Below are 11,510 nucleotides of genomic sequence, written 5' to 3'. Positions count from 1 at the left end.
AATGCACCCCAGTCTTATAACTGTACTGAAGGATTTGTTAAAATTATGACGTATGAAAACTAAAATTACGTTCCTAACTCACACACGCACGCGCACACACCCAGATGTGGTCTTTGGTAGAAAAGCCATAAGGAAATAATAAACTTGGGTAATAACTTTTAGACTACTTTTTTCAGAACCCTGATAAGGCTATTCTGATAAACAAGCTGGGATCTGATCAAAGTATTAGTATGCAATACATTTTCACATATATAAATGCCCTCACAGTGAAGGTGATAGATTTCATAGACAGGAACATCAACACATTTATACACTTTTGCACATAAAAGGATGTTTTCATGTTTTTATCTCTGTAGTGCATTAGTGCTGATCAGAATGGTTTTATCAATCAGTGTTTCAAATTTAGTATTGGCTTGTAGAGAGGATAAAATAATCCAGACCTGCAACAGTACTTTTTTTTTGTATTTTTATAAGGTGGTAGCTTCATGTTTATAGTTCTCTACTAGTATTTAGAATGTTACCGATTCAGATCCCAAGACTGAGAGAAAGTCACCCTGTCAGCTAATAAATGTAGGTTAGCAGAATGTTTTCAGTGTTACAGTTTTATGAACTTTTCTTGAGAGCTTTTTTCTGTCAAGTTTCTTCATCTATAAATGTTTATACAATACTGCAAAATGAGGACATTTTCACTAAACCTCTGTGGGAATATTGTAGAAATAAAACACTTTGGGGATGTGCCATCACACCACCCTGTCTTTATTTCCCTATAAAGCTTTGCTTATAAATAAAATGTAAGAAACATCAAGTTACTATTGTAAAATATTAACAGCTCAACCATCTAAAATTCAAAGATTACCTTTTACAAAGCAACTACCATTTGCTACTTAATCAGTGTTAAACTTGATGGCTTTTCAGCTGTCTGTTTTTTCCAGAAATTCAAGTGTGAATGGTCTTAAATTGATCATGCATGCACTTCCAGGTATTAAAACATCTTAAAATAAGTTAATGTTCAATGACCTAATCATCTGAGTTCATATTTGGCTCTTCCTCCTCTCATTTTCAGTGTAAATAAGAATTAAAAATGAAATCAATTTCTGAAATTCTGAAGCTCTGGATTACATGTGTGATTTTACTCTACGATCACTTATGCATCAATTTTACTCTACGATCATTCCTACACCACTTCTCAGCGATGACCCTCAGGAGAGACAGAAACGCTAAACTACCAAATTGTTTTGTTTTCATTTAATCACTAGCAATTTTATATACCGTGTTATCAAAATAACACTGAATCGGCAGGAACACTATAAGGACTATTGTTAATAGCATTAAGATGTTTTGTAAAAGTGATTTGCTCGATGTCTTTCTATCTATCTATCTATCTATCTATCTATCTATCTATCTATCTATCTATCTATCTATCTATCTATCTATCTATCTATCTATCTATCTATCTATCTATCTATCTATCTATCTATCTATCTAAATCTGGCTAAAACACTGCGAACAGACTATACAGCATTAACAGGGTTTAAACCAGCAGCTTAAATGGCATTAGAAATGTTAAAACACGACTGATGATTACATCATCATGAACTACAGTGAAAGGAATTGAAATAAAAGAGTGGGCAGAAATGAACTGCATGGCTATTGATTTAAGATAATGATAATTAGCCTAATGTAAGTTTTATGTTAGTGAACTTGTTAAAAGTTACTAATGTCAGATAGACACACTATGGAGGGACATTAGTTAAGGTAACTAGCTGGCAACATTAGTACAGTGATGTATTTAAATAGCTAGTTAGCAAAGATAATACTACTTTATACTTTATTTATACTTTATTTAATTGATACTAACATTATCAATTAAATATGTGCCAAGTAAATTCACATTCTACTCTTTAACACAGATAAGAGCTAGCCTATAATAGGCACTTCTTCATAAACTGTAATGTGGTAACTGAAAGTTGAGGTTTTTACAGGGAAAAGTGAAGAGAGGAAGGAGCACATCGAGTGGCTGGCGATGGAAAAGGACACACTTGAACAATAATTCAAATTAAGTAAATGGCAGCATTCAGCAAATAGAAAGGCCTATTTCTAGACATTTCTACTGTAATCTATCTCATCAGACAATGATTTCTCTTTAAAATTTTACTGGGGCTCAGGAAGTAGTGTTGATTTAGGGCGAGTCCAGAGAGAAGGATTGAAGGATTAACATGGATGCAAGCAGCTTAAACATACCTACTGAGAATGTATGCAATATTATGGTTTGGTTTCAGTAACATATCTAGTATAAATACAGAATAAAGAATAAATAATTTTTTTTTTTTTAATTAGGAGTTTTTGCTGTCCAGAACACATATTCTAATAAAATTATATATATATATATATATATATATATATATATATATATATATATATATATAAAACACATATTCTAAAAAAAGTTTTTAACTGATTCCTTTTTATGAAGAGGACCACAGTCATGACCCCCACATGCCCCACCCTGGGAGAAGACAGTGTCAGAGGATAACTATGAGGTGTTTGAGCTTATTAATCTGGAGAGCAGCTCACCTTTATCCCCTACTTTGGAGTTCATGCCCATTGCAGATACTGCCTCCAGCAGATGTCTGGTAGATCAGCAGGCAGTACAAGAAATCTGATGAAGAGACTCCAATGCATATGAACTTGCCACATCAGAATGTTTGTATGCTTATGTCTTTCTTGTCTTTATCTGGATTCACATTGGAATTCTGGACCCGGTTGGAATTCTTTCCATTTACATCTAATCCATTTCTAACCATTTTTCTAGCTATTACTAATGTCTAGTATGGTGGTAAGTATTTCCCCTCCAGCCCCCAGCATTACTATTTTTTAATCTAAGGGAAGTCTCTCACCTTGGTTTAACCACAAGTGATGGTAAGGATCATCTCAATACCTTATCTTCTATTGTCATGAGGTCATCATCATTCTTCTTCTTGCCTTATATAGACACCTGACCTCAAATAAACCTAGGACCAATCTGTGTTGCAGTTACATTGGTCAGCACTACCTGTCTCTCAAAGTTGCTGTAATACTTCTGTCATTTCATCTCTTCAGACAGCAGTGAGCCTTTTAGAATTGCATGGCTACTATCCTGAGTTGGGTTTCCTTGTTATTTAGGTTTGTACTGTCCTCTTGCACAGTATGGCATTTGACACTTATGTCAAATTATACTTTTATTATACACTTATACTTTGACAGTATGACTAGATTAAGTTACCACACATACAGGACCTGAAATATAATTTCCCTTTGTTCCCCATCTTTTACTTACAGAGCCATGCTACAGGATTCATGCAAATGCAGTGAGCAGTGTCTAAGCTCCCTGGATACCAAGAAGCACTTGCTCTACGTTATCTGTTTTGACATAGAACGTCTTTAGTTCAAGTGCCGATCAGAGGGTTTTCTGTTGTGCAGGCAAAAGATATATGTCTGTGTAATGCATGTATAAAGATATGTCTGTGTAATGCATATTTTCATGCTTCCAGGGGTCTGGAGATGTTTTGTTTTAGGATAGGCCAGTTCAACATCTTTCAGTCTCTCTTGCACAATGGGTGGAATGTATACAAGTGTTTCCTGGTGTACTCATTTATGTGTTAGATTCATTGAGAATGCAAGCCACCCTGTCACCCCAGCATGGGATAGACATAATCATGCTCACCAGTCCAATTCAGGTAATTCTGTGTGTAGTAATTTTTGGGTCTTTTGAAACTTTCAGAAGTGTGACTAAATCTTAAGTTCAAGAGGAACAAGTCTGCAATCCGAGAGGGTGCAAGGCTTTTCTCTTAAAAATGGTCTCCTTGGAAGTGGTTCCCTATCACAGGGAAACTCTCACAGCCTTTCTGAAGGGACTAAGGTGTCATTTTCAGCCACACTTTCCCAAGAGCCTGTTGTGGCATCTCATTCATGTACAGGAGTTTCATAAGAATTTTTCCTGCTTCTAACATATCAACTTTGAGGGCAAAATGTTCACTTGCTTAATATATCCCACCCACTAACAGGTGCTATGATGAGGAGATAATCAGTGTTTTTCACTTAACCTGTCAGTGCTCATAATGTTATGCCTGGTCAGTGTATAGTTATCAACTTTATATTTATTAAATGTGTAGGCTAGCCATATTAGTGCTATACATATTTGAACTGTATTAATTTACTGATGATTTATCGCATTTGTTTTTAAAATAAGCAATAATCTGAAGTCTCAAGCACCTCTCATTGGTTTCAATGCTGTAGTTTAAAAATAATTGCACAATGTTATGTGTACAGGGATGATTCCATGAAATTAATGTTTTTTTTTTTAACTCTTGTCAGTTAAGATTAGCACCCATGCTGAATCTAAGTAAACATCATTAACCGTCTCACTCAACCTTTTGTTGTTATGTTGAAATAGGAAACATATATTTTTTTAAATAATGGTGTTACTGGTGTTACTCATTTTCTGAAGACATCAGCAGGTTTGATTAAAAGCACAGGTGAAAAGAAGTGTGCGCACACACACACAAACACCCTCATCTATAAAAGTTTATCATACCTGAAAAAACACCTTTGGACCTGCTGTTGGACACCTTGCCATAATTAGAGATATTCACATCACAAGGTACGCTCTACTAATAAGTTCATAAGTTAAATTAAGGTGTTGTTTTCACTACAGCTTCCTTTTATAAAGTAAACATACAACCTTTAATGTAGAAACAAGATCATGCAACCACAACCAATTACTCAAATACTTTCCCAACATGATTCTTCCCCAAACTGTCACCACATGGTTGATAGCACACAACTCTCTAGACTGTCTTTGTGTGCCATAGATTTAAGAGTTCCCTTTACTAAAAATAAGGGGACAAATCCTGTTCCAAAATGACACTGTCCCTGTGCATGAAGCAAGCTCCATAAAGACATAGTTTACCAAAACTGTGGTAGAAGCTGACTGGCCTGTACACAGCCCTAACTTCAGGTGTTTAGTGTTCCTCCACTGAACACCTTTAACGTGAACTGAAACTCTGATGCACCCCAGATCTTCATTATATTTTATGCTCTTGTGACTAATTGCGATCTTGTGGCTGAATATGAATAGAAACTCGCTGCAACCATACTACTGCACAATACTGCTCTATTCATGCCTCAGTGCATCACAGTGCACACTTATTAAATATTTGCTGCATTGGGGTAACTTGTAATATATTTCCTGTTATCACACACACACACACACACACGCCATTTATAGTCATCTTCAAAAACTGTGAATACAGGTCACATACACAATACAGATGTGACATTTGTTTCCATTGGTAAATGTCTTTAGTTTCAACCTCAATGACATAAAAATTATTTAGAAATATTACAAATATATTTATTACAAATCATTTTTTATTTGTAACATACTTGTTCAAGCCACCAGCAAATATTACAATATCACAATATTACAATTTACTGCATATTAAAATGTTGACCAACGAACTGTCTACATTTATTTCTTACAGCACTAACAACAATAACAGGGTTTCACAGGGTAAATTTATTATTTCTAATTTATTTCTTGATATGATATAAACTGTACAATATAAAATAATATAAACTCTGTACATGAAATACAAATTTCTGTGTAGAAAACGTAGCTCCAGTGAAGGGAAATCATAATGCTACAGCTACAGCATACAATGATATTTTAGACAACCGTGTGGCTTAAACTTTTAGAAGTCATAAATTATGGGGGTTATGCTCAGGTGTCCACATACTTATATGTATAGTGCATACAGAGTCATAATAATAATAATTCATGCCTGTCAGCTTGGTGTTCCCCTAATAACCTCACCCTCAATGCCACAAAGACCAAAGAGCTTTTTGTGGACTTCCGTAAATCTAACAGTAGCAGACACTCCCCCTATCTACATCAATGGGTCTGAAGTAGAGCGTGTCTCCAGCTTTAAGTTCCACAATCTCTGAGGATCTGTCTTCATCATCAGAACACCTCAACTCTGGTTAGGAAGGTGCAACAATGTCTTTACTTCCTGAGAAGATTTTTTTTTACCACTGCATCACTGAGAGCATCTTGACCAGCTCCATCACAGGTATGGCAGTGCTACAGTGTGTGAAAGAAAATCTCTGCAAAGTTTTGTGAAAACTACCCAACGCATCATCGGCACCCACCTCTCTGCGATTGAGTCTCTTCACTACAGCAGATGTCTGCGCAGAGCACACAAAATCATCAAGGACTCCTCCCACTCTAGTCATAAACTGTTCAACCTCCTTCCATCCTGGAAGAGATACAGGACCATCTCCACCAGAACCAGCAGGATCAGGGCCAGTTTATTTTCCACAACCATAAATCTACCTAAATCTACACTACACCGCTAGGACACTCATGTCTCACTAACACTTCACCAGCCTGTACATTCTGCTACATCTTCTCAGTATAATATAATTATAATGTACATAATTGTTAATTTCCTAGATTACCCTATACCCTATATCTATCTATCTCTCTGTGTGTGTGTACTATCTGTATATACACAGTATATTACCTCTGTTACTGCTGTACATACAATGTACATAATGCACACATATTGCACAAATACACCGATCAGGCATAACATTATGAGCACTGACAGGTGAAGTGAAAAACACTGATTATCTCCTCATCATGGCACCTGTTAGTGGGTGGGATAGCTAGACGACTGGATCAGAGCATCTCCAAAGCTCCAGGTCTTGTGGGGTGTTCCCGGTCTGCAGTGGTCAGTATCTATCAAAGCATCCTTTAAATCCTATAAATATCCTTTAAAATCCTCCATGGGCCCCACCTCGCATGTACCTTTATTTACATTTGCTATGTACCTTTACGTTGCTCTAAAGTTGTATCTAAATGCCCGACACGTCAGGGGGCGCTATAGATGCTCAATTAAACAATACGCCTGGGCCGAGGACGAAGAAGAAGAAGAAGAAGAAGAAGGAGGAGGGATGGTAGGCGAATTTACCCATAGTGCCATGCAGCTTTAGGAATGAATGATGGCAAAAAATATACCAGCAGATAGTCAAAATTTTGATTGTCCCTCGTGGTAAGGAGTTTTTCTTTATCATATCGTACCCTGAGCGTGTCATTAATTGTTTACTAAATTTGTAAAATGAAAAATTATCTTTGCATGTTAGCTCCCGAAGCATTTTGCATAACTAGCTAGCATAATGCTGGTACATTTTAAGCTAGCTAGCTAGGGAGATGTGTAAGTTTGTAAGTAAATTTAATGGCATTCAGTGAAAGAAGTCTCGAGACAAACGACTATGCTTAATTAACAATAATGCACGAGATTGCAAACATAATTAATTTTCTGATTTTTCCCCCCCCGTTTATTTAGCAGTAGCTTTAGCTGTGTCGCTAGTTCACTGTGGTTGTTTTGCTCTCTCTATTCGACACCAAGTTGATTTAAAATAGCGTAAAACAAACGATTGTTTTTTATTTATTTATTTGCATATCACCATTGTCTGTAACTTTTGTATATATGCTATTACATCAACACAGATAAACAACATTGTGTGTGTGTGTGTGTGTGTGTTTGTGTGTGTGTGTAGGGCAGGTAAACCCCCACCGGGGCTGCATTTGGACGTGGTAAAAGGAGACAAACTGGTTGAGGTGGGCAATCCTATTCATCTTAATGGCTATTAAATTTGACTCTGCATTCATTATTATGAAAGGGTTCACTGTATTGTATGATATTTGTGCATTTTTAAAAAAAAAACAAAAAAAACTGATATGTATGCACTAGATACTAACCTGAATGTCTGCTGCCCAGTTGCTTTTTGTACTGGTGCACTTCAGTGGCATTTGGGTCCAGAATGGTGCAATAAAAAACATGAGCCCTGAGATTTAAGCACTGAGAGGGAAGTCACTACCTCAGCTGTTATTACTCAGGGACACACAAATTGATTTAAATCAGTGCCCTTCAAAATTTTATTTATTTGTGTTTTGTTTCAGTGCTGAAAACCACAGCTCCATCAACATATTTATTTTTTATAGTTAGTGGTACCTCAGTGTTCGACCTTAATTTGTTCCAAAAGTTTGGTCGAAAACCGAATAATTTTCCCCCCTAGGAAATAATGTATAACGAATTAATCTTTCAACTCAATGGCTGATCCCACAACTTTTGTCTCGGCAACACTGATGCCTGATTTCCCCTTTTTCGGAGACATGGCTACTGAAATTATACCACAAAAGATAACGCGGGGTTATAACACACGCACTCACAGATGATGCTTTCAGAACTGATGACCCACGTAAACTGCTTCATCTCTATTGTCTATGCCAGGATACACCGCATGGAAAGCATGTGTGGTCAAAATAGTTCTTTTCAGGTGGGGTCGAACACAGAAAAATATTTTTGAAAATTTGTGTCAAAAATACAGTGCCCATTAATATTTGTTCAAATTTTGTTGGAAATGTTGATATTCATTGCAATCCTGTATGAAACAGGAACCGGCGTTCCTGATGGTTGAGTCGTACACTGAAAATATTTTCGACACCGAGGTCAAATTGACTTGAAAATTTGAATCGAATACCGAAAATTCAAACAGAGGGGTGGTCGAGGACCAAGGTACCACTGTATTAGGCCATTTGAATGAATGTGTTAAAGCCAAATCTGATTTGGATTAAACACATCAAATTTAAGGCCTACTTCCTACTGAATAAAATCAGAGCCTAGTTCCTACCGAAGTAGGCCTACAAATAATGCCATATTGAATGCTGGAAAATTCAGGAGTAAAAGATTTCTGGCTCTGAAAAAATTCCAAAATATTTTTGTATACATCAGTCTGATATTTGAGTATTTGGATTACATTCAAAGAAGTCTTGAAATTGACATTACACAGGCTTAAAATATTGGCAAACCACTGGTCAAAGAATATTGTAATGTTTAGGGTTGTAAAAAGATGGAAGGGATCAGATTGAATGATGCACTTTATGACATGATTGTGACGTTGATCAAACACAAGGTAAAGTTTAGCCCACCATCATGTTTTTAAGGTTTACACAAAGTTGCAGAGCTTCACTTTGGCTCTATTGCACAGAGGATGTCATGTATTGCCTCTTTTAAGTTGTGTACTTTGAAACTTATTTGTCACAAACTGAGTGCTTGACAACATGCTACCAACAGATTTGTTGTCTTTGCAGAAATTGATCATTGATGAAAAAAAGTTCTATTTGTTTGGGAGAAATCCAGACATTTGTGACTTCACCATTGATCATCAGTCGTGTTCTCGTGTCCATGCTGCGCTTGTCTACCACAAACACCTAAAGAGGCTTTTTCTCATTGACCTTAACAGCAGTAAGTCTTGACAGGCTACAGTAGTCCATGGCATAACATGCTACTATACTTTACTTATAATTCTTTTTTTCCTCCACACACACAACAGCACATGGCACATTTCTTGGACACATTCGCCTTGAGCCCCATAAGCCACAGCAGGTTCCGATCGACTCCACTATGTCTTTTGGTGCATCCACACGTGTCTACATCATCCGTGAGAAACCTCAAAGCCAGGCTAACGTGAGTGCAGGAGACAAAACAGGAGATGATGAGGAACTGAAAGGACTGTTGGGTCTTCCTGAGGAGGAGACTGAGCTGGAGGTGTGTATGCTGAATGGTACTACTGATGGTTTGTTGCTTGTTTTCAAAAGCTTTTATTTCAGTGCAATTGGTCGCATTTTCTTTAATCTTCATGTGTCTTCTGTACTGCCATGGATCATGAAAGAACTTGACGGAGTTCAACACTGCACACAACAAGCGCATCTCCACTCTGACCATAGAGGAGGGCAATCTGGATATCCAGAGGCCCAAGAGGAGAAGGAAAAGTTCCAGAGTGAGCTTCAATGAAGATGAGGAGATTATCAATCCAGGCAAGCATAATTTTCCCTTAACTATTCCTGTTATTACTGTTGGTTGTTTTCTTGAAATATAATCAGTGATTAACAGCCCCCCCCCCTTTCTTTTAACATAGAGGATGTTGACCCCTCTGTTGGACGCTTCCGAAACATGGTGCAGACTGCTGTTGTTCCTTTAAAGGTAAATGTGGCTTTGTATTTTGCATGCTTTTGCTTGTTCAGTGATGTGCTAGGAATACAACATAAAAACACCACAGCAATTTGACAATGTTTAAAATTATCATTCCACACCCTTTTTAACTATTTATAGATAGAATGGATAATGTGCTAGAACAAAACAAATAGTTTTATGATCATGAAAAAGTTTATAAGGCAAAAATTTGACTCCCAATTGGGGCAACAGAAAATCATAGAGACTGCATGCTTGAATCCCAATGGTGGCTCAGCCTCAGGGATGGAGGGGTAGCATACTCTCGCATCCATCAATCAGATTGAAATGAGTGACCATGGTGCCAGTCATTGGTGTATATGATCTCAAGCATGCCGGCTTCATGTAACCTGGATGGGTGGGAATTGGCCATGAATAAAAAAAATAGGGAGAAAAGTGTGACCAAATCTGACAAAAACATTACATATTGTCATGTTACTGAAAATCTGGAAAGTTCATATAGCACAGTAGTGCTGTGTAAGTTAATTATGAAAGAAACTCATTGCATCTTTCAAATTTTTTCCCCTTCTTGCTACATTAACAGAAGAAAAAATTGGAGAGTGGCAATGCTTTAGGGATTAAGGACACTGGCGCACATCATGCACACAGTTTCCCCATGAAAGGTGGGCTGTATGGAGATCTCCCACCTGCCGGCCACGAGGCTCATGCTGCAGGAGGCACAATGCTGGGTGGACTCCCTCTACCAAACCCTGCTCCAGAGGTAGACTTGGCCCCAGATCCTCCTCTGCCACCCATTATACTGAATCCAACTCCTGTCACAGGCCCCTATGCTCCAGAGGGGCTCAGCGAACCCCGCAAGAAGAAGTATGCCAAGGAGGCATGGCCTGGCAAGAAACCCACTCCATCATTACTTCTCTAGCTGCTGGTTAACCTGGACAATGACCGTCTCTTAACAGTGAAGCTACTCATGATTTTATGCATAGATTGTGATTTTTACTTATATTTCCCTCTTTATATCGGTGGCTTAAAAGACATTCCGTTGAAGCAAGGCTCTAGAAAGTAGAAACAATTGGAACGTCTGAGATATGAAATGGTTATTCAACGCATGTCCTAGAAAGTGATTCCTCAAACTCCGATGTTCAACGTTAGTCACTAGATGGCAGCAGGACCATGTGAAACAATGCATTATGGTTCTTAAGAGCTTTACAATAATGCCCCCTCCTGCTGAACATGTCAAAACAATTTTTTCTTACAAGAACCTTGCAGAGATATCCTTTGTTTTACATATGTAATGTTTTCTGGTATATTTTTTGCTTTTGTATTTCAAAAACAGTCAGTAAACCTTAAAATTATTTTTATCTTGTGTTCCTGATTTTCCTGCTGTGCAGCAGAAACCAAAACATGACGCACAGTTAACATCAATGTATTAAAAAT

The 11,510-nt window shown here is 37.4% G+C and overlaps 1 protein-coding gene and 1 non-coding gene across 2 annotated transcripts; both read left to right on the top strand.

The window, feature by feature from the left end:
- The first annotated feature begins 6,972 nt into the window (after positions 1–6,972).
- Positions 6,973–11,434, top strand: ppp1r8b (protein phosphatase 1, regulatory subunit 8b). The gene is made up of 7 exons (XM_058388843.1): positions 6,973–7,094; positions 7,603–7,663; positions 9,197–9,350; positions 9,439–9,653; positions 9,778–9,922; positions 10,024–10,088; positions 10,660–11,434. The coding sequence occupies exons 1-7, from the start codon at positions 7,042–7,044 to the stop codon at positions 10,993–10,995; spliced, it is 1,029 nt and encodes a 342-aa protein (XP_058244826.1). The 5' UTR covers positions 6,973–7,041; the 3' UTR covers positions 10,996–11,434.
- Positions 7,788–7,952, top strand: LOC131361839 (small Cajal body-specific RNA 1). Its single transcript, XR_009206103.1, has one exon. It is a non-coding gene; the product is annotated as a small Cajal body-specific RNA 1 (non-coding RNA).
- Positions 11,435–11,510: the final 76 nt, after the last annotated feature.

The sequence above is a fragment of the Hemibagrus wyckioides genome, linkage group LG01, assembly GCF_019097595.1.
Source record: "Hemibagrus wyckioides isolate EC202008001 linkage group LG01, SWU_Hwy_1.0, whole genome shotgun sequence".
Lineage (NCBI taxonomy): Eukaryota > Metazoa > Chordata > Actinopteri > Siluriformes > Bagridae > Hemibagrus > Hemibagrus wyckioides.
This window is presented reverse-complemented; position numbering and strand designations above follow the sequence as displayed.